Source organism: Chrysochloris asiatica, unplaced genomic scaffold (assembly GCF_000296735.1).
Source record: "Chrysochloris asiatica unplaced genomic scaffold, ChrAsi1.0 scaffold00209, whole genome shotgun sequence".
Lineage (NCBI taxonomy): Eukaryota > Metazoa > Chordata > Mammalia > Afrosoricida > Chrysochloridae > Chrysochloris > Chrysochloris asiatica.
The window spans coordinates 2,037,606-2,062,574 of record NW_006408727.1 but is presented as its reverse complement, the minus strand read 5'-3'; the positions used below and the strand labels follow the sequence as shown (position 1 = coordinate 2,062,574).

At 38.3% G+C, this 24,969-nt stretch overlaps 1 protein-coding gene across 1 annotated transcript in view; it reads right to left on the bottom strand.

The window, feature by feature from the left end:
* The window catches only part of TXK (TXK tyrosine kinase), an 81,627-nt gene extending 57,182 nt beyond the window's left edge, over positions 1–24,445 (bottom strand). The window contains exons 1-5 of the mRNA XM_006872673.1: positions 24,375–24,445; positions 21,494–21,596; positions 19,163–19,368; positions 16,292–16,357; positions 2,632–2,686 (exon numbers count right to left, since the gene is read on the bottom strand). Coding sequence (XP_006872735.1) covers positions 2,632–2,686; positions 16,292–16,357; positions 19,163–19,368; positions 21,494–21,596; positions 24,375–24,445 — 501 coding nt within the window. The remainder of the gene's footprint in view (positions 1–2,631; positions 2,687–16,291; positions 16,358–19,162; positions 19,369–21,493; positions 21,597–24,374) is intronic.
* Between the last annotated feature and the right edge of the window lie 524 nt (positions 24,446–24,969).

The following is a 24,969-nucleotide window of genomic DNA, read 5'->3' as shown; positions in this document are numbered from 1 at the left end:
GGATAGAGGTAAACAGTGATCTATACACAACCTTGGGACAATAGTGCCATGTGCATATACGGATTGAGACATAGGCAGAATGGGTAAGGGAGGATCTTGAAAGCTCATGAATGGACATCTAAGGTGTAGCCACTGGTCTCTCCATATGCGGAAGAAAGAAGAGTAATAAGAATTGAAGAAGCTTGGAACCAAAAAATGGACTCTTGGAACATTTGAACATCTGTCTCTATGACTCTGAGACCAGAAGAACCAGACAGAGCCTAGCGACCACTACCAACTTCCCTGAAAGGGATCACATTAGAGGGTCCCAGATAGAATGGGAGAAAATGTGGAACAAAACTCAAAATCATTTAATAAAAAAACTGTGTTTACGAGTCAGAAAGAGACTGGAGGAATCTGAGACTCTGGCCCTCCAACACCCTTCAGGTATGGAAAGGAATTCACCCCTTGTGGGCCAATTTTATAGTGGGTTTATAGTGGGCTCAGGGAGACAAGTAACATTAGTAAGGTCTGTTCACCATGGAATGGTCAATCATTCAAAATCAAAAAGGTGCCATTTTTCTAAGGAAAGAGTTGAGAAGGAGAAGGAAGGTGTTTGGAATGCAAATAGGAATACATGGAGGAAGCAGGATAACTGTTGTTGCATGGAGAAGATTGTAAATCCAGAGAAGAAAAAAAGTGTATGATTTGTTGATTGTAAAGCTAGTGATCTTGTCTGTAAACCTTGACTCAATTCACAATAAAAAATTAATGAAAAAGAATGTATCTAATCTGTATGTCATCGTATTTTAAAAACAGATCATATAGTTTAAAAAAAAAATCAATGTATAATATGATCCCCTTTATGTAGAATAGCAAAACACATAAAACAACCCTATAGATTGTTTGTGGACATACATATATAATCAAAGTATTAATACACGGACAAAAAGGAAACACATCCTTCTAATTGTGATTCCCTCTGGGGAAAGGAAGGTACCTAACAAGATGAGGGGATGGGTTTTAACTCTGTCTGTAATGTTTGAGTTCTTTAAAAAATGTTATGGCCAAATTTTAATGCTTGTTCTATCTGGGTTGTGGGCATTTGGGGATTTGTTACATAAGTCCCTACTTCTCATCACAGTTCGAGATCCTGCCCTAGCTTTATTCAGGCATCCTTTCAAACACAGTTTACCTGACTCAGCCCAGTGCTTTTGGCAATCTGACCTATAGCCAGCTTGCTTACTGTGGGCCTACTCTCAGACTTTCCTTCTGTGGTTCATCCTACCGGTCACATTATTTATCTCTCCATGCTAGACTGATGGTTAGCACTTCAGAAATAGTCACCTGCTGTTGTCATGCCAGGAAAGCCACACGCAGTTTCCTTTGAGCAAGTGAAGTAAGCCTGTCTTCCAGTCTCCTTGTCCACCCACTCCTGAGACTAGAGATGGCCCACCTGCTCTCTGCCCATTCTCCTGTGTCCTGAGCCATTAATGGCAGTGGGTTCTTAGTTACAGAACTAATTTTTCTCATTCACATTTTCAGATTTCCTCAATATCTGACAGATACCTTTTGCCTAATTTCCAGTTTTGACTTTACATTTACCCACAGTTAATACTTACCGTCAGTTGGAAACTTAAACTATATGCAGTTTTGTTTTGACCTCAATGGGCAGTTTTGATTTGAGTTTGATATTTTGTCTCCTCTATTCTTCCCTCTGGTAGCGTAGTGGTTACGAATCGGGCTGCGAACCTTAAGGTCAGCGGTTCGAAACTACCAGCCGCTCTGCGGGAGAAAGATGAGGCTTTCTACTCCCGTAAAGATTTACACCCTCGGAAACCCTGTACAGGGTCGCTATGGGTCGGAACCGACTCGACGGCACTTAACAACAACAACAACAACAATTCTTCCCTTTGTTCCTAAAGAACAAAGAAAGTATAGCACCTTGTATTTTGATATGTTTGTGTGTTTAATGAGCTTAAGATAAGAGTATGAGGCTAGAGTGTATATTTTAGCCCAACTTTCTTGCAAAGATGATGTAGACTCTACTGGAAAAGTAACTGTAAGATAAGCACTGGACTGTAAACCACTAGGTCGGCTGTTCGAGCCAACCAGTTGCTCCTCGAGATATAGATGAGCCTATCTACTCCCAAAATATTTACAGCCTTTGAAACCTCGTACAGGGTTGTTATGAGTCAGACTGCCCTGGCAGCTCTAACAACAACTGGAAAAGTACACTTTGGAAGGAATGAGGAGCTTCAATGGTTTAGAGTCAAAATAATTTTAGGAGTAGCAAACTTCTGAGATTTTGATGACCACTGCTAGTCTTGTGGTGACTTGTATGCTGCAGTGATGCTGGAGGTGAAGCCAACGGTATTTTAAATACCAGCAGGCTCATCCATCGTGGACAAGTTTCAGTGGCGCTTCCAGAAATTATGAGAAGAAGTCAAGGAAAAATATAATCTGATATAAATATATCTGATTTACAGTTTTTTGGAAAATATGCAGTTGATACGAAGTTGTAACCATATTTTAGAACGAAAAAGAATGAGAGGTGACAAACAGTTTTGTTTGGTTAAAAATCTTGTGAATGTAACTCTCTCAGAAATGTTGAATATATTCATAGATTTAGTCATCAGTGAATTGAATTACCTGTTGTCTCAATAGACGTTCTGCTTGATTTCTGGTAATATTTTTATGGTACCACCTGTAAAAGCAGTTAAAAATGATTTGAAATGTTATATCAATTTTTTCCAGACAAAAAAAAATTATATCTCACTCTTTTCATTTTAAAGAACTTATTACAGAATTGATTCAAAAAAAATTTGGTGTTTTTTAACTCAGAAAAACAATAATGTTTAATTATGTGTCAATTATGTTATTTAATAGCTTCATTTGTTTCAAGCCAGTATCAAGTTTATTTTTAAATATTTCAGTTCAATTTTCTGTCACACATTTAGTATACTTTTGATTGGTCACTCTCTTTTAAATATCCATGAAAGTTATATGGTTAAGAAATAATAATCTTCAGCAAATATTTTAATGAGCTTTGGCAGATAAGCCCTAACACACCTAGTTCTCTCTGCTGCCCCCGCCCCGCAACACACACACACACACACACACACACACACACATTTAGGAATTTCCCATTTGTTTCCGTTTTTGGTGGAGGGTTAGAGAAAAAGAGGAAGACCCCCAGCGAGATGGATTGGCCAAGTGGCAGCATCAATGGGCTGAAGCATGGCAACAATAGTGAGGTTGGCCCAGGACTGGACAGTGTTTTGTTGTGCTGTGTATAAGGTCACTAGGAGCTGACTCGATGGCACCTAACAACAGCAACAACAATGTTATATTTCACAAAATTAAAACACATTGTACTTATTTGACTCTCCTAAGCTTGTTCCTGGTGTAGTGTTGTAGGATCAGTCCTGAACTGTGAACAACTAGGATAAGAGTTCAAATCCAACAGTTGCTCCTGCTGTTGTTGTTAGGTTTCATCAAATTGGTACCAATTCATAGCAATACTATGCACAACAGAACAAAACGCTGTCCAATTCTGGGCCATCCTCACAATTGTTGCCACACTTGAGCCCATTGATGCTGCCACTGCATGTTTGATCTTGACTGCATGTTTGATCAGTTTCAGACTGACAACACCTAGTCAGTCAACAATGTTGCACAAGATAGAAAAAAGTGATAGAACCATAGAGAAGTTAAAAAAATATTTAATTTTTCAGCTGAAAACAATATATAAAAGCAGTTAATCTATTATTACCAGTAATATATTTTTATGGACAGTGGAAGATAGAATGTATATATAATCATGTATTTATTATCAATAGATGGGTCAGATGGTAGCTAAATGAAACTTAATCATGACTTGAGGGTAGAACTGTTGCAGTTACATTTGTACCCATCTCATCATTTTGTAGTGCTGGTAACCTCCATGAGTGGAAAATTGCAACAAAATTAGAACAGTCAGCTATTAAAATACTTTAATTAGAGTTGAAATTTGTTGGAAACAAAGAGAATGGATTGGTAATTGGGAAATATGGCCTTGGTGATAGATACAATACTAGAGATCACATGACAGAATTTTGCAAGGTCAATGCCTCCTTCTTTGTGAATACTTTTTTTAAACAACATAAACAGTTGACTGTACACTTGGATCTCATCTAAGAAAATACATAGGAATCAAATTGACTACAATTTTGTGAAGAGACAATGGAGAAGGTCAATAACATCAGCCTAAACAAGGCTGGGGAAGACTGTGGGATAGACCATCAATTTCTCATATGTGAGTTCAGGCTGAAACTGAAGAAAGAAAAAATCATAAGTCTATGAGAGGAAAAATATGACCTTGACTATGTCCCATACAAATTTAGAGACCATCTCAAACACAGATTAGATACATTAGATACTAATGACCAAAGACCAGAAGCATTGTGGGATAACATCAAGATGATCATACAGGAAGAAAGTAAAGGTTATAACAAAGACAGGAAAACTAGAAAAGACTAAAATGAAAATTAGAAGAGACTCAGATTTGCTGTTCAATATACAGAAACTAAAGCAAATCGAAGAAATTAAGAAGTAAAAAAGCTGAAAGAATTGTTTCAAAGGACAGCTCGAGAAGACAGGATCAAGTATTATAATGAAAAGTACAAAGGCCTAGATTTAGAAAACCAAAAGGGAAGAGTATGCTCAGTATATCTCAAGCTAAAAGAACTGAAGAAAAAAAATTCAAGCCTCAGATTGCTATAATGAAGGATTCTATGGACAAAATATTGAATGGCACTGGGAACATCTAGAGAAGATGGAAGGACTACACAGGATCATTGTACCAAACAGAATTAGTTGATGTTCGATGATTTCCAGAGATAACATATGATCAGGAACCAATGGTATTGAAGTAAGAAGTCCTAGCTACACAGAAGGCATTGGTAAGAAAGAAGTTTCCAGGAATTGATGGAATACAAACTGAAATACTTCGATGCAGCACTGGAATTTCTCACTTGTCTATGCCAAGAAACTTGGAAAACCAATTGGAAGAGATTTATTTTGTGTCCATTCCAAAAAAAGTGGCCCAAAAAATGAGGAAATCATCAAACAATACGTTAACACCACATGCAAGGAAAATTTTATCAAAGATAATTAAAGAACAATTACAGCAGTACATCAACAGGGAGCTGCCGGAAATTCAAGTTGGATTCAGAAGAGGACATAGAACAAAGGCTATCATTGCTGATGTCAGATGGTGCTTAGCTGAAAGCAGAGACTAGCAGAAAGATGCTTACTTGTGCTTTATTAACTATGCAAATGCATTGGACTGTGTGGATGATAGCAAACTATGGATAATATTGTGAAGAATGGGTATTCTAGACACTTAATTGTGCTCACGAGGAACCTGTACATAGATCAAGAGGCAGTCGTTTAAATGGAACAAGGGATACTGAATGATCTAGAAATCAGTAAAAATGTTCCTCAGAGTTGTATCACCATACTTACTCAATCTGTATGCTGAGCAAATGGTCCTAGAAGCTGGATTATATGAATAAGAATGTGATGTCAGGATTGGAGGAAGACTTATTAAGAAATTATGATACACAGATGGCACAACCTTACTAGAAGTGAATAGAATTTATCATACTTACTGATGAAGATCAAAACCTAAAGCCTTCAGTATGGACTGCACTTCAGTGTAAAGAAAATGAAAATCCTCACAACTGGACTAATAAATGTCATGATAAATGGAGAAAAAGATTGAAGTTGTCAGACTTCATTTTGCTTGACTACAATCAATGGGAGAATGATTAGGCTCTGCTCCTGTAAAGATTTGGAAACTCTGTATACAGGGTTGCTATGAGATAGAAGAGACTTGATGGTATACAACAACAATACAATCAAGGCTCATGGAAATAGCAGTCAAGAAATGAAACAAAGCAGTGTATTGGGGAAATCTGCTGCAGAAGACCTCTTAAAAGTGTTACTCAAAAAGTAAAGAGGCCACTTGAGGACTAAGAAGTGTCTGATCCAAGCCATGGTATTTTCAATTGCCTCATATGTACGTGAATGTTGGACAATGGATAAGGAAGACCAGAGGATAATTGAAGCATTGGAATTATGCTGTTTGAGAATAATATTGAATGTACCACACATTGTCAGAAGAACAAACAAATCTGCCTTACAAGTAGAGCCAGAATACTCTTTAGAAATGAGGGTGGTCAGGCTTCATCTCTTATTCTTTGTACATATTGTCAAGAGGGACCAGTCCCTTGAGAAGGGCATCATGTTTGTTAAAGTCGAGGGTCAGCAAAAAAAGGACAGCCCCCTGTGAGATGGATTGACACAGTGGCAGCAACAATGGGCTCAAAGACAATTGTGAGGATGGCATAGGACCAGGCAGTGATTCATTAGGATTACTATGAGTTGGAACCAACTCGATAGCATCTAAAAACAACAGATTGCCTGTCCTTTCTCCAGAGACTCCTTTGGAAGGATTTTGGTGAACAGGTACAGAACTCTTCATTTATTACATGGGTAAATATGTTAGTAAAGTCCTACTGTGGTGCTGTAGAACAGACACTAGCTGGCTAACTACAAAATCAGCAGTTCAAACCCACCACTGACTCTTCTGAGTAAGAACTGACTTGATGACACTTAATAACAACAATGACAAATACGTTAATTTTATTAAAATATAAATTAAAAATCCATTCATGGTTAAATAACATTAGATTGACCTCAAGTTAGTAACCAATGAGCCTGATGTAATAAATTCAGGAGTCAATGGGGTGACCTTTAAATCATGCAGAACAAGGCTAAGAGAATGGATGAAGGCAATTTAGGGAGTGCTGGGGACATATTTCAGAATTACATCTGTTTAAATTATACGGAAAAAGTCAGAAGAGTTTAAAAATAGTTAAGGTTATGATTTCTCTACCTTTTTATGCCTACTGTTGTTGGGTGCCATTGAGTCATCTGACACATAATGACCTCCATTTTTATTCATAAACAAAACTAATACCACACAGGGGATACGGCACACAGGAATTGAAAGAGGGAATGTCTACTGAGATGCATGTATTTTAAAATGCATCATGCCTAGTTGTGGTTACGTAAAAATATCTTGTAGAGACACAAACCTCGGGTCTAAAGTTTCTAGCTCAGATTTCTTATCAATAGTAACAGTACTGTGCTCTTGAATTTTTGACCTAAAAACCCTGTAAGATGTGAAAAACCAAGGCTGCTTCTCTTAGTAAGTGGCTTTCTAATCCCTGAGAAAAGACAGGACTCTGTGTAGAGATCACATTCATACTTCTGTAACATTCAGGATAACCAATGTGTTCGGTATTTAAAATACCTATAATTTTAAGAGTATGTAACACATTTAATTTTACTTCTGACTTTAAATGCATAATTGATTTTAAACTGACTGAAAGTTTAAGAGGATTTGACTATTTTTTAAATGAAATTGGAACACTTAACGGAATTTGACTTACCACATGAGTAAGTTTAATTGCAAAGATTTCCAGGGTTTTCAGGGACTTATGAAAGGCTTGTTACAATTGTAAATTTGCCCTGTTAAATTACTCAAAAAGGAAATTGAATTTATTTAGTTTATTAAGGCAAGTAAAAATGATTCTGGAAATATAATTAACTGAGCTCATAAATCTGGACTGATTGCTTAAGGCATTTAGTATATTGAGTTTGAGTTAGTTATTTATAATAGATTTATAAGTAGTATAGCAAGATTTACAAGTTGAATTTGAAGATGTAATGAAGTAGAGACCAGGTTTTTACATTTTGATACTGATACTTCGAATATTAATTTAAAACCAACATGGTCATAAATATTTCCATGCAAAAAGATTTCATTGAGACAGAAGATGCCCACATTAACCCAGCATTCCTTCCCTACATTGCCCCTGGCTCCCTCCTACCATGGTTAGGCCTTAAGTTACTTGTCTAGAAAGGTCTTTACCAACTCACCATCCTCATCTAAATTACCTCCACTTGTCCATGAGTCTGAAAAAACTCCACAATACCTAGTTTCCCTCCGCCGCCCCAACCACTATGACTAACTTCTTGCTTTCTCCTCCAGTATCATATATCTCCCCTTCATAACTCCACAATTTAGAGTTATGAACTTATTTGTGAATTTGGGGTTGTTCAAATGTCTGCTTCCCTATGAAGCACTACATTGTATTAAAGTAGAAACTGCTACTGCTATATCCTAAGTGTATAATAAATATAGATTGAACAAGTAACGTTATTCAAGTAAAGGGAGCTGAACTATCTATAAACTGAATAAACAAAACCCACTGCCATCAACTTGATTGCAAATCCATAACCACCCTCACAGGATTTCCAAGACAAAATCTTTATGGGAGTAGACAGTTTCATCTTTCTTCTGCCAGTTGTTGGTGGGTTTGAACAGCTGACCTTGAGGTTCGCAGTCCAAATGCTCAGCCACAATGCCATCAAAATGTAATAAACTGGGATTATTAGGCAAGGCTTTCCATGTCTGTCAGTTTGTCATGTTGTCATGGTTTACATGTTGCTTTGATGTTGGAAACTATGCCATTGACGTTTCAAATACCAGCCATCGACGTTTCAAATACCAGCAGGGTCATCCGTGGTGGACAGGTTTCAGCAATGTTCTTATTTAAAAACTGTCTTCTTATTGTTTTTGCTAAGTGCCATCGAGTTGGTTCTACCTCACAGCAACCTTGTATAGGGTTTCTAAGGAGTGACTGGTAGGTTTGGACAGCCGACCTTGTAGTTCAAACTGACCTTGAGGTCAAGTGCTTACCTTACAGTGCCACATAAGGTCTCCAGTACATTTCTGGGAGATTAGCCACTGAAAACTTTATGAATAGCAGCGAAACACTGTCTGATATATAGTGTCAGAAGATGAGACCCTCAGGTTAAAATGCACTCAAAATAAAACTGAGTAAGAGCTGACTCCTCAAAGTAGACTCAATATTAATGACATAGATACAGCAAAGCTTTCAGAACCTTCGTTCGCTGATAAGGCTTAATGCAAAATGCGAAGAAAAGCTGCACTGATAATTGGAACATGGAACGTACGAAGTAGGAGTCTAGGAAATTTGGAAGTTGTCAAAAATGAAAGGGAATATCTAAAGATTGATATCCTAGACATTAGGGAGCTGAAATGAACTGGTATTGGCCATTTTGAATCAGACAGTTATACGGTTTACTATGGGAGGAATGACAAACTGAAAGGGAATGGTGTCCCATTCATCATCAAAAAGAGTATTTCAAGATCTATCTTGAATTACAATGCTATCTGTTATAGCATAAAATCAATATGCCTACAAGGAAGACCAATTTATACAAGTATTCCTCAAATTTATGCACCAACCATTAAACACATTAACAATGAATTTGAAAATTCTACCAACTTCTTCAGTCTGAAATTGATCAAGATGCAATCAAGTTGCATCGATAATTATTGGTGTTTGGAATGTGAAAATTGGAAACAAAGAGATGGGATTGGTAGTTGGAAAATTAGGCCTCGGTGATAGAAATAACACTGGAGATCACATGACAGAATTTTGTAAGATCAAGGACTTCTTCATTACAAATCACTTTTTTCAACTACATAAATAGCGACTATCCATGTGGACATGACCAGATGAAATTTTCAGGATCAACTTGACTACATCTGTAGGAAGATATGATGAAGAAATTTATTAACATCAGTCAAAACAAAGCCAGGGGTCGAGTTGACTGCTCATATGCAAGTTCAGATTGAAGCAGAAGAAAATTAAAGCAAGTTCACGAAAGCCAAACTAGGATCTTGAGTATATCTCACCTACATTAATAAATCATCTCAAGAACAGATTTGACGCGTTGAACACTAATGATGAAAGATCAGAGATACGGGATGACATCAAGAACAGCATACGTGAAGAAAGAAAAAGGTCTTTAAAATATTGGAAAATATAAAAGAACAAAGTGGATGTCTGAAGAGACTCTGAAACTTGCTCTTGAATTTAGAGAAGTTAAAGTGACTGGAAGAAATAATGAAGTAAAAGAGCTAAACAGAAAATTTCTGTTCTACAAAGGGCAGTTCAAGAAGACAAAGTAAAGTATTACAATGTAACGTGCACAGAAATGAGGAGGTCTAAGAGCTGAACAGAAAATTTCAAAATCAGCTTGAGAAGAAAAAGCCAAAAATTACAACAAAATGTGCAAAGATCTGGAGTCAGAAACCCAAAAGGGAAGAACAAGCTCAGCTTTTCTCAGGCTAAAAGAACAGAAGAAAAAACTCCAGTCTTAAATTGAAATATTGAAAGATTCTACAGGCAAACTAGCGAGCAGAGCAGCTCTGTGGGATAAACACCTGACTGCAAATCACAAGGTCAATGATTCAAGCCCACCAGTTACTCTGTGGGAGAAAGATGAGGCTTTCTGTTCCTGCGGTTTTACAGCCTTGGAAATCCTATCCAGGGTCACTTTGAGTCAGAACTGACTAAACGGCACTTAACAACAACAAATGGACACAATGTAGGAACGATATAGGAAATGTCAAAAGAAGATTGCACAGAGTCACTGTACCAAAAAAAAAAAAAAAAAAAAAAATGGCCGATGTACCAAAAAGAATTGGTCAATGAATCAACCGTTTCAAGAGGTAGCATAAGATCAAAAAAGGATGATATTTACAGACGTCCAAATTGCACTGAGGACAAGAGCAAAAAATTAGTCCCAGGAATTGACAGAACCAATCTCTTACAACAGATACTTTACTGGAAGCACTCACTAGTCTGTGTCAAGAAATCTGGAAGACAGTTACCTTGATAAATGACTGGAAGAGATTCGGATTTATGCCTATTCCAAAGAGAGGTGAATCAACAAAATGGGACATTATCAAACAATATCATTACTATCACTTGCAAGTAATATTTTGCCGAACATCATTTTTAAAATGGTTACAGCAGTACATTGACAGGGAGCTGCCAGTAATTTTAGTCAGACTCAGAAGATGATATGGAGTAAGGGATATTATCACTGATGTCAACTAGATCTAAGCTGAAAGCAGAGAATAGCAGAAATATGTTACTTGTGCTTTATTGACTTATGCAAAGGCATTGAACTGTGTGAATCACAACAAATTATGGATAACATTGTGAAAAATGGGAATTCCAGAACTCTCAATTATGCTTCTGGGGAATTTGTATATAGACCAGAACAATGTAACACTGCTTAGTTGAAAATTAGATGTGTGCCAGGGTTGTATCCTTTTACATACTTATTTAAACTGTGTACGATGCAAATAATTCAAGAAATTGGATTATATGTAGAAAAATATGACCTTAGGGTTGGAGGAAGGCTCATTAACAATCTGTGATATGTAGATGACACAGTCTTGTTTGCTAAAAGTGAAGAGGACTTGAAGCATAGCACGCAGTATGGATTACATCTCAATGTAAAGACAATAAAATTCCTCACAACAGGACCAACAAACATGATGATAAAAGAAGAAAAGATTGAAGCTGTCAAAGATTTCATTTTACTTGCATCCACAATCAATGCTTGTGGAAATAGCAATCAAGAAATCAAACAGTGTATGGCATTATGCCCAGAGAATCGTTCAATAACAAAAGTCGAGGCTTGAATTTTTTCTTCAGTTCCCCCAGCTTGAGAAATGCTGAGCATGTTCTTCCTTTTGGTTTTCAGACTGACTCCAGATCTATGCACATTTTGTGGTAATTTTTGGCTTTATCTTCTCAAGCTGATTTTGAAATTTTCTGTTCAGCTCTTGGACCTTCTCATTGCTTCCATTTGCTTTAGCATCTCTACATTGGAAAGCAAGTTTCAGTGTCTCTTCTGACATCCATTTTGACCTTTTCCTTCTTTCTTTATTGACTACACAAAGGTTTTCGATTGTGTGGATCATGACAAGCTATGGACAACACTGCAAAGTATGAGTGTTCCGGAACATTTAATTGTGCTCATGAGCAATCTGTACATGGACCAAGAGGCAGTTGTTCAAACGGAACATGGGAACACTGAATGGTTTAAAATTAGGAAAGGTGTGCGACAGGGTTGTATTCTTTCACCATACTTATTCAACCTGTATGCTGAGCAAATAATTCGAGAAGCTGGGTTGTATGAAGAAAAACATGGCATTAAGATTGGAGGAAGACTCATTAACAACCTGCAGATGGTGCAACCTTGCTTGCTGAAAGTGAAGAAGAGTTAAAATATTTACTGATGAAGATCAAAGAGCACAGTGTTCGCTATGGATTGCATCTCAATGTAAAGAAAACACAAATCCTCACCACTAGACCAATAAACAACAATCTTATCAATGGAGAAAAAATTGAAGTTGTCAAGGACTTCATTTTTCTTGCATCAACTAACAACACTCATGGAAGCAGCAGTCAAGAAATCAAAGCACATATTGCATTAGGCAAATCTGCTGCCCAAGACTTTTTTAAAGTGTTGAAAAGCAAAGATCTCAGCTTGAGGACTAAGGTGTGCCTGACCCAAGATATGGTGTTTTCAATAACCTCATATGCATGCGAAAGCTGGACAGTGAATAATGAAGACCATAGAAGAAATGATGCTTTTGAGTTATGGTGTTGGAGGAGAATATTGAAAGTTCTGTGGGCTGCCAAATGAACCAACAGATCTGTGTTGGAAGAAGTGCAGCCAGAGTGCTTCTTGGAGGCCAGGATGGCCAAACTTTGTCTCTCATACTTTGGACATATTGTCAGGAGGGACCAGTCGCCTGAGAAGGATATCATGTTTGGTAGGGTGGAGAGGATCAGAGAAAAAGAGAAAGACCCCCAGCAAGATGGATTGACAAAGTGGCAGCATCAATGGGCTCAAGCGTGGATTGATAGTGAGGTTGGACCAGGATCAGGCAGTGTTTCGTTCTGCTGTGCATAAGGTCACTATGAGTTCGTACCAACTCGATGGCACCTAACAATGGCATTAGGCAAATCTGCTGCAATAGTGTTAAGCAGGAAAGATTTGAGGACTAAGGCGCACTTGACCCAAGCATTGGTATTTTCAATCACCTCATATGCATGTGAAAATTTGACAGTGAGTAACAAGACTGTAGAAGAAAAGATGCATTTGAATCATGGTGTTGGTGAAGAATAATGAAAGGTACCATGGACTGCCAGAAGACCAAACAAGTCTGTTTTGTTAGAAGTACAGACAGAATGCTTATTAGAAGTGAGGCTGGTGAGACTTTGTTTCACATACTTTAGATATGTTATCAAGAGGGGCCCCACCCTGGAAAAATGACATCATGCTTGATAAATTAGAGGGTTAGCAAAATAAGAAGCCCCCCAATGTAATGGATACAGTGGCAGCGCAACAGTGGGCTCAAACAACAAAGATTGTTAAGAATGGTGTAGACATGGGCAGTGCTTCCTTCTGTTGTGCACAGGGCCCCTATGAGTCAGAAATGACTCAGTGGCACCCAACACCAACAACATAGTCAGTCTAAATAGTTAAATAAGTTTTCTTGGGGTTTTTTTTTTTCCTATAAATCTTTTTTTGTTGTTGTTTTTTAAGATTTTAGCAAGTCGAAAAGTTTATAAAATCTTTTAATGTGACTTATAAATAAAATACATTGATTCAGAATACTAATACATTTCCTGTAGAATATATTCCCATAGCATTTGTTTATTTAAGCAACCTCCTATATGAATTCTCGTGTGGCACTACGGGTTAATGCACTGGACTGCAAGGTTAGTTTGAACAGCAATGTCGGCGGTTCAAGCTCACCAGCTGCTCCTTGGAAACCCTGTACAGGGTCACTATGGGTTGGAACAGACTCAACGGCACTTAACAACAACAACTATGCAAGATAGGTGTTTTGTCTTCATCTTTCAGATAGGTCAGAGGTTTAAAAATGTTAAGCAACTGCCTCAAGCCACAGAGTTAAATAGTGCCAAATTTTGAACCTAGGTTTCCCTAATGTTTAAGCCCATGCTACAGTATTTAACACAGAACAATGATTTCTGTAGAGTCATTAGAACAGTTCCTGGTGCATAGTTAGTGATCAACAAATGTTAGTGATTAAAAAGATAACTGTTATATTTTCATAAACCTCCTTTAAAAAACATCAATAGAAATCAAATAGAAATACCAGTCTTCTCATGATTGGAGTGATGGAGGAGTATCACTTTGAAAAAGATACAAAAATCAAAGTCCAAGGAAATGAGATGGCTGTTCTAATCTTCACCACTGCCGTCGAGTTGATTGTGACCCACAGTGACCCTAGAGGGCAGAGTAGAACTGCTCCATAGGGTTCCTGAGGCTGTAAATCTTTATCCTGTGGAGTAACTGGTGGGTTCTAACTGCTGACCTTTAAGTTAACATCTCAACACCTAATCAATTCAGTGTCGCTAGAGTTCCTTATGAGGGGGCATGCAAAATTTCCTGGAAAAATACAAATGAAAGATAATGGAATTTTTCCATGAACTTTTGAAGTCTTCTTGTATGTCTCCTTTGTTGTTGTTGCTGTCATGTGCCGTGGAGTTGGTTCTGACTCATAGTGACCCTGTACAGGGTTTCCGAGACTGTAAATCTTTATGGGAGCAGAAAGCCTCATCTTTCTCCTGTGGAACAGCTGGTAGTTTCGAACAGCTGACCCTGGGATAGCAGCCTGATTCATAACCACTATGCTACCAGAGCTCCTTGTATGTCTCCTTTGCTCTCCTGGAAAATTCATACTGGTGTAATAATATGGAAAAAAAAAGTGTTATTTTTCCTAGCTGTATTCAGAATTTCCCCTGATCTGGTCTTCAAGGAGAACTATTTTTGTTGGGAAGCTTCAGCTCTAGGTACAAGTGAAACCCCCATGAGACATGATTCATTAACAGTAGATTGTTGTGGATGTGTGTTCTAAGGAAAGGGGGATTTAGCCACCCTATCTGAGGGCTGTGTTTTATTGAGTGAAGACTGGAATCTTGGGACAAAGATAAGTGATTGAGGTCAATAAAGAGGATGTGTCAGACTAAGTGAGGGGAGGGAGAAGAGAGAGGGATCTGGAAAGGGACTTGGGAAAGAGAACACATATATCTAATAGAGATGTCGCCTCAAGTTATGTAGATGTGTACATATGTCATGAGCATGTGGTCATCTTCCTCCCAACAAAGACTACATTATTCACCGATGTTTTTGGAATTTGGTATGTTCTGAGGTAGAGGTGTGCTGAGTCTGGTCTCCAGATGAGCTTAAATCAATAGACAAAGGAACTCTGTCTCATTCAGTTTATAATTACTATCTGATTCTCATAGAAGTGCCTTCATGACTTAACGCATATCCTGGAGCACCACCTATGGAAGGAAGCACATGCTAATTGCAAAACAAGTACCTGAGTGTGTGTGGTGGGGGGGAGGGGGAGGTAGGAGGTGGGCAGCCACTTACATGCGCACTTTCCCCAAATCCTGAGTCAATTCCAGCTCATTATGGAATCAGATCCCACATCTTTCTCCCATGGAGCTGCTTGTAGGTTCAAACTTCCAACCTTTTGATTAGCAACTGAGTGTTTTAACCACTGTTCCACCAGGGCTCCTTCATGCTCACATAACTAAGTTGATATCCACTGTCGATGAGTCAATTCCAAATCATAGCAACCCTGTATAGAGTTTCCAAGGCTGTAACTCTTTACAGGAGCAGATAGCAAACCTAAATCTATAAAAGACATAGGACCAATTCTAACTCTCACACACTCTCCACTTGTAAAATCGATCTCTAAGCCTTAGTTTCTTGTTGCAGAATAAAGGGCTAAAGAAGTGATGTTTAAAATCTCCTCAATCTTCCAAATCTATAACTGTCAGAAAAATGGATTTTTAAGCAGAACTCTAGTGAATATGGCAAAGATTCTTCCAGATTATATAGCATTAGTCTACTTATCTCAAGCTATCTTTAAAACAGGTCAACGGGCTAAAATACAATAATATGTGTACACACACATTAAATCGAATTTACCACTCATTGAAAATGTAATGCTTCCACTTAGGAAATACAGTAAAGTGAATGCCAGATGAGTATTTGATTTCATATGGCCCCATTAAAAAAAAAAAAAAATTAAAAAGAGAGAGAGAAAAAAATGGGCAACAAAACAAAACTAAGTTTAAGAAAAGGAAGTATCTGAATTAACCATGGTAAGGATCAAAGATCTCTTTTTTGCTAGAGCTATCAAATGTGTTACTTTCTCTTCCTTTTATGAACCCAAAACAGAATCTGTAATTAAAGTCGTCAAAATGTACCTGATTTTCATAGATTGACCACAGGGCATATTTTGAAGGAGACTTACTCATATATTTCTAAGTTGGTTAGCTTGTTTTCAGTCACATAATTGCTTGGGATTAAGCCTTCATTCCTACAACAAAAGACAAAGCAAAAATCAAAATGCTGGGCACATTTGTGGCATTATCTTAGCAACAATCCCTTTAAAACTCAAGGATATAATGGGAAATCAAATTCATTTTACTAATAAAAAAGGATACACAAGAAATACACAAAGAAAAAAAAGGCTATTCATTTCCATATTCAACTAAAATTTCTGTGTGGTAATACTAAGACCCTGATATTTAAAGTGAGTAGTTTAAGATGTTTTATGGCCCAAAATCTCTTCAAAGATATAAAGGGGTACTTAAATGATCATTGGGATGTTATAGCAATTGGTTTAAAATCTTTGCAATGTTATCCATATTTTGTTATGATCTACACAACTTTTGCATAGTCAATAAGACACATATAAATATCTTTCAGGTAATCTCTTCATTCAGCTAAGATCTATCTGATATCAGCAATGATATTCTTTCATTCATATCCCCTCTGGGATATACTCAAGGTCATATTTTGGTTCTTATGGACTTTTTTTTAACTTCCTTCAGCTTCAACTTGAAATTGGAGATGAGCAATTGATGGTGTCTCTTTGGTAGTTGGCTCCTGGACTTATTGTGACTTTTTGAGCTTCTCCATGGTCTCTTTCCATAAATGTAGTTGACATTATTTCTGGTTATTCCTTCCAGTGAGTTCGCAGTGTATTGTTGCTATTTATGTTGTTTTGAAAAAAAAGGTATTTCCAATAACTAAATCATTGGTCTTGTAAAATTCTATCATGCTATCTCCAGTGTCATTTCTATCACCAAGTCCATATTTTCTAATTGCTGATTCTTCGTCTTTGTTTCTAGCTCTTGCATTCCAAACACCAGTAAAAATCAAACACCTTTGATTGCATGTTTGATCAATTTCAGACTGAAAAAATTGGTAGACTTCTCCAGTTTCTTAATCATTGACTTTAGTGGTTGGTAAGTAAATTTGAATAATGGTCGTATTAATTGGTCTTCCTAGTTGTTGTTGTTAAGGGTCATGGAGTTAGTTTTGACTCATAGCAACCCCTATACAGGGTCTCCTACACTTTCAATCTTTTGTGGGAACAGAAAACCTCATCTTTCTCCCATGGTGGCACTGGTGGGCTCAAACCAACAACCCTGTGGTTCCCAGTCCAGTGCTTAGCATATGAAGCCAGATTTATGGATATTATTTTATCACAGACAATCTTGTCCTTCAGGAAAGATCTTGAAATGTCCTTTTTGATGATGACTATAATGCCATTCTTCTTGAATTTGTCATCCTGTCACACTAAACCATAGGATTGTGTGATTCTATGTCCAACATTAGTATATTTCAGCTATACTAATGGTGTTGGAGGAGAATACTGAAAGTGCCATGGACTGCCAAAAGAACCAATAGATCTGTTTTGGAAGAAGTGCAGCCAGAGTGCTCCTTGGAGGCCAGGATGGCTAAACTTCGTCTCTCCTACTTTGGACATATTGTCCGGATGAAACAATCGCTGGAGAAGGATGTCATGCTGGGTAGGGTGGAGGGTCAGAGAAAAAGAGGAAGACCCCCAACGAGATGGATCAGCCAGGTGGCATCATTGATGGACTCAGGTGTGGCAGTGGTAGTGAGGTTGGCCCAGGATCGAACATTGTTTCGTTCTGCTGTGCATAGGGTCGCTATGAGTCGGTTCCGACTCGATGGCACCTGACAACAATACCTAAGATGTTGGTCTTTATGTATTCCATTTAGTTTTTGAGGACTTCCAATTTTCCTAGATGGCTTCATACATCCCATGTTGCAAATATTAATGGATACTTGCAGTTGTTTCTTCTCGTTTTGAGTTCTACCCTACCAGAAAATGAAGGCCCTGACAGCTTTACTCCATCCATCTCATTAAGGTTGACTCTACTGTGGAAGCAGCTCTTTCCCAATAGTATTCTGAGTGGCTTCCAATCTGAGGGGTTCATTCTCTGGCACGATATGAGTCAGTGTTCCACTGCTATTCATGAGGTTTTCACTGGTCGATTTTTCAGACGATCACCAAATCCTTCACTGAAATACCGGTAGCATAGCTTCCAGCATCACAGCAACACACATGTCACTATGGTCTGACAAAATGACAGTCGAGTGGTATCAAGCACTAACCATCTATTATAATTGATATTCCCAATGAAATCTACTTGCCTCCCAAGTACATTTTTTTTTAATTTCCACTTTATCTCAGCAGCTATCTTAATGTTTACCTTCAAAACTTGTTGTTAAGTGCTATTGAGTCGGTTCTTACCCATAGCGACTCTATATAGGGTTTCCAAGGAGTGGCTGATAAACTTGAACTGCCGGCCTTGCAAATCAAACCAACCTTATAGTTCAGCACATTAACCCGCAGCACCACACCAGAACTCCACCTCCAAAACCAGTTGTAAAAATACAATCACAAACAAAGATGCTCCTTGCTTTGATCTCAGAAGGAATAATCAGACAAATTCGCAAATAAAGAAAATACAAATCAGAACAAGAAGCTAGAAGGTAGGAATTATCATTCCCATTTTATAAATAAAACAAGAAAAACTCAGAGAGGATAAGTGACTTGAGAGCACACAATAGTAAGTGGCAGAGTCTGGCTGGGAAACCAGGCATGTGTGGGTCTGAGGCTCTGCTGGAAATCACTGGGCCGCAATGCTCTCACTTACTGATGGGGATGTGTGGGGATGGTTCCATTTCACACAGAAGAAACAGTTTTAAAACCAGGAGAATATAAGCCAATAAACAGTCTCCCTAATGCTTCAAAGTCTTTAGAGGAAAAAGACTTTGAAAATGACTAAACCACCAGTCTTACCCCAAATGGTCTCTTGCCTTCCACCAGTGAGGAGTATACTTCGCCAATATTAAGTATTCTTCTGATCTCTTTAATGCCAAATCACAGGGTTCTCTGGGCATAAAGTCATAAAGTGCTTTAACCTGGACCATCTCTTCACCAACCTCAGAGACAGGGAGGGGAGGCAGGGGCTTGTGTTTTGGTGGCTTTCCATGGCTTCTGTTGGGCTGTAAAAACCAAGGCATTGTGATACTATTATTTTGCTACTGTTGTTTGTTGTTAGGTGCTGCTGAGTCGGTTCTGACTCATAGGGACCCTATGCACAACAGAACGAAACACTTCCCGGTCCTGTGCCATTCTCACAATTGTTATGTTTGATCCCAGTCATTTTTATTTAGTATAAAGAATAGATGTGTAGCATGTTTGCCACTAGCTGCACTTTTCCCATCCAACTCCACCAAGAAACAGCCAGAGTGGGAACCCTATAGGAAGTGGCTAATTATAAAATGGCTTATGGATCCAGCAACACAGTGATGGTTAATTTTTAGTGTCAACTTGATGAGGCTATGGTTCCCAGTGGTTTGGTCAAATACTAGACAAGGTACTATTCTACACAATGTAATAGAATGTAACATAATCTATCAGGTAAAAAGAGTTTCCTTAAGGTGTATGCTACCTTAAAACTGTAAATATATTCTTTTGGTAGAACTCTCCCTCTCCCTCTCCATTCTGCACTCTTTCCATCACCGGAACTAAGACTCTCAGAAGCCAAGTTTGCAGGAATCTCCAGCCTGACCTTTGGATTTTGGATTTGCCAGTGCTCACAATCTTGCAAACTAATCCCTTGAAGTAAATTGCTCTCTTTCTATATATGACACTGTGGGATAAAGCACTGGACTGCAAGGTTGGTTTGAACCACCAGATCAGCAGTTCAAACTCACCAGCCACTTCTTGGAAACCCTACCCAAGGTCGCTATGAGTCAGAACTGACTAGACTGCACTTAGCAACATATAACAAATACATATAAATACATATATAGACATCCATAACACATCTATACATGTATATACATACATTGTTGCTGTTGTTGTTAAGTACCATCGAGTCAGTTCCAACTCATAGCAACCTTGTACAGGGTTTCTGAGGAGTTGTTGGTGAGTTTGAACTGCCAATCTTGCAGTTCAAACTAACCTTGCAGTCAAGTGCTTATCATACAGCACCACACCAGGACTCCATATACCTACATTGTTGTTGTTTTCAAGTGCTGTCGAGTCATTTGTGCCTCATAGTGACCCTTTATAGGATTTCCAAGGAGCAACTGGTAGGTTTGAACTGCCAAGTTTGTGGTTCAAACCAACTTTGCAGTCCAGGGCATTAACATACACCCCACCCCAGGACTCCATATACATACATTGTTGTTGTTGTTGTTAAGTGCCATCAATAAATAAAATAAAATATATACAAGTATTAAGGAGCCCTGATGTCATAATGGTTAAGCACTGGGTTGCTAACTGTCATGTCAGTGGTTCAAGCCCACCAGCAACTCCTCTGGAGAAAGATGAGGCTGTGTGCTTTCATAAAGATTTACAGTCTTGGAAATCCTAAGGCAGTTCTACTCTGTCTTTCAGAGTTGCTATGAATCAGCATCAACTCAATGGCAGCGGTCTGATGTTTGTTTTCATATATGTACATACACACACACACGTGGACTTCAGAAAGTTCATGAACAAAATCCATTATATTTGAATGCCAGTTTTCAATGAACTTTTGGAAGCCCACTTGTATAACTTCACATATTAAGTATCACTGGTTCTGTGTCCTTTAAGGATCCTAAGACATACACTTATCATTTGTAAACCTTTGAAATCACAAATTCTCTTGCTAGCATTGCATGGGATCTTTTCATTTCACAATTCTCAAAAGGTGATTTACTCCTCAATCATTTTGTTTTAAGTATTTTTCTCTCCTACAAGAAAAAAAGAATACTAAAAATCCTGCGTTTCCATTTCATCTGCTGTAAGCGTGTATTTGGGTTTACCACACTTCCTAAAGAACACGAGTTCTCCCAACACTGAATTGAAAATGAATGCTGATCTTAAACTGTCAGTCACAAGAATATGTTTTTCCCTTAATTTATTTCCAGCTTCAATTTCTGTCTTCAAATGTAGCAGACGAGGCTACTTTAACTGGTCCTTTATTTACCCCCATTTTCTTCTAGTATATTCATTCATTAATTATTTATTCAGCACTTATGTGCCAAACACATACAATGCTCTAGACTCAGCAGCAAATTGTTCCTATGGAACAGGACCCCTTCTCTGTCCCTGGACCCCCATCAACGTGATACTCACTTTCTTCTTATTCGGCAATTCGCAGAGCTGTGGCCTGTGACGTGGAGGATATCTTTCTGAAAGTTCTTCATCTTTGCTCAGGCTTATTTGTGTTCGCACTTGCCTGACAGAGTAAAGTAATCATAGCACAAATGAATATTTATATTAAGATGATCTATAAATCTATTCAACTATCACCAAATTAGAAAAAAGATATTAGGTCTTTTTCCAAACACATTTTTTTAATGTTATTTTATTGTGTTTCCAATGAAGTTTACACAGCAGTTTATATTCCCATTGACAATTACTACACCAATTGTTCACTGACATTGGTTACATTCACTGACATTGGTTACATTCTCCACAAGGTGTGGCCTTTCTCAAGATTTCTATTGTTGCTGTTCCATTTCCATTAACGTGGTTTCCCTGCCTCCACCCCCTTACACTCGCATCATTACGTAAAAATAATTGTTGACCATTTGGTCCAAATAAATTTAGAAGGCTTCCTATCACTTTGGGAAAGTTATTAGCTTTCAGAACTTCAATTTTCATATCTGGAAGCTATGGAGGCTAACAGTATATAGGCTGGTGGTGGTAGTATGCTGTGGAGTCGATTCTGACTCATAGCAACCCTGTATAAGGTGTACGAGGTTGTAAATCTTTACAGGAGCAGAAAGCCTCATCTTTCTCCTGTGGACCCACTGGTAGTTTTGAACTGCTGACCTTGAAGTTAGCAGCCTGACTCATAACCACTGTGCTACCAAAGCTCCTAAGTATATAGGGTATCATGCAATAAAACTCAGAAAACATATGCCACATGCCCAGTATGGAGTCTGGTAATACTAGTGTTGTTGTTAGTGCTGTTGAGGCAAATACTAGGGGCATAAAATGATAATCACAATGATAAAACTCTTCTCTGCATTAGGCACCATGCTCAGCATTTGCGTGTTTCACTTCACTGACTGGTATTTAGGATAATGCACTAGACCTCAAGGTTGACGGTTCAAACTTTCCAGCTGCTCCTTGGAAACCCTATATAGGGTCACTATAAGTCAGAACTGACTTGACGGCCCTAAACAACAATAATTGTAGGGTAAGCACTGGACTGCTAACTGCAAGGTCGGCTATTCAAACCCACTAGCCTCTCCTTGGAAACCCTATATGGGATCGCTGTGAGTCGGAACTGACTCGACGGCACGTAACAACAACTGTTCCAAGTGAGGAGGCGTTGGTGTCTCTGTGCTAGAGCTGGCTCCTTCCATGTGGGAGACACCGACTCACTTCCTTGCCAACACAGCTTGTGAATAGGCATCACTCCTCTGTCAGTGGAACCGTGCATGCTGCTATGATGCTGAACAGGTTCGAGTAGCGCTTACTGACCAAAAACAACAACAACAAAAAAACTAGGTACAAAGACCTGGCAAATTACATCAGACACTTAGCCAATGAAATCATGGATCACTACAGTCCAATCCACAACCAATCATAAGGATGGCACGGTACTGGGCAGGGCGTTTCACTGTTTCCTTGCATTTGGTCCAATTGTTCTTGGGCCTGCTTGACCGCAGCTTATAACAACATTATTAGAAGTAGACCTACGATAGTCATTAAGAACAATGGAGCTGGAATCCCAGCTTCACCATTTCATGGTGTGACCTTGGGTAAATGATGTAACCTCCCTAAATCTATTCCCTCAACTGTAAAATGGGGGTCACAGAAACATGACAGGCTGTTTTGAGAGTTCTATGCACAGTATCTGATATATAGGCTGCTACCATCACATATTGGAGTTCTGGTGCGGCGCTGTGGGTTAATGTGCTGGACTCAAAAGTCAGTTTTGAACCACAGGTTGGCAGTTCAAGCTCACCAGCCACTCCTTGAAAGCCTTATGACCCATAGACAAGGTCACTAAGGGTTGGAACTGACTCAACAGCACTTAACAACAAAAACCATAACATATTAGTTGTTACTATCATCATCACACCTTGGATTTAATTCTTATAAAATCATTTGTTGGGCACCAAAGTATTGGGTTCACTGAGAGTTTTTAGGAGATACTCAGATGAGTATCTTTGCCGTTTAATAGTAAAATTACCGGGTGAAGCATAGACCTACAAACAGCATACATGAAATAAACATTAAATAGGGAACCAAGTCACATGCTTTCAGATATAATAGGAAGAACAATTAATTCCAAGAACACTAAGGAAGGATCAAAGAAAACCTGACATTTGATGTATGCCTTTTTTTTTTTTTTTTAAAAGAGTAGTATTTCATTGAGTTTTTGGTGAAAGCTTACACAGTAAGTTAGGTTCCCATTTGATCGCTTACACACAAATTGTTCAGAGATGCTAGTTACATTTACCACAATGTGTCAACATTCTCTTTATGTCTGTTTCCTTTTCAGTACTCTAGTTTCCCTGTCCTTATCTTCTGTCTGTTTTTGTGTAATTGCTGACCTTCTAGTGTTACACTGATGGGTTTTAAGCAGGGCACCAGTCTTTCAATATCCTTTATTTTGTGTGTCACTCATTCTGCTGTATTGCTAAAAGATCATCTCAGGGGATAGGCTCGGTTCTAGGTTTTAAAGAGTATCTCTGGGAGATAATCTCAGGGAGTCCTCCATGCTCCACTTTGTCTGACTTTCAATATATTTATATTTATAAATATTTACTTCTGCTTCGTATTTTCCTCCCATTCTACCTGGAACCAACTAATGTGGCCCTGGTCACAACATCAATCTACGACTTTAAATGAACACGAATCCAACAGGGAGATCAGGTGAGATGGGTTTCCCAGGCAGAGGGAACAGTACATGTAAAAAGCCGTAGAGACCCAATAGATAAAAAAGGAATTCTGAACAAACTCATTTTCAAGACATTGCGCTCAAAAGAAGACTTACCGCTTCTGCAATGAACAGCAACAGCAGCAACAGAAAATCGACTGGATGGTGTTATCTGAAAAGCAGATCATTCTCAACTGTTACAAAGCCATGAGTCCATGACCTTGGATAGATGAGGCTGGTGATGCTATTCCAAAAAAGGAAGTCCCTAAGAGCAGGGTGATAAGAATTATTATAAAGCATGTACACATTCTTGACCATGCCTGCCTTCATTAGCAGAAACTCAAAAATTGTCACGAAAGCAAAAATAAGTCACTGATACCCCGGTCAATGTGGTTTCCCTTCTCAGACTCCTCTCCCCAGCTCTGGTCTCTGCATTTCCTATTCTGTGAATAAGTGACCATTGTATTCAACTTTACCTTGATCAGGGCTAATGGCTAGACAATTGGCAAAAGAATATGATACCAACACCAACGTTTTCTTAGGAAATTTGTTAGTAGGGATTTTGAATTAAATTTTGTTCTTTCTTTTTTTTTTTTTAGTTTTTATTGTGAATTGAGTGATAGCTTACATGGGAGAACATCGGTTTTTACACTCATCATTTTATTGCAATGATTACAATCTCCTCCGTGCATCATCATTCAACAGTATTTGC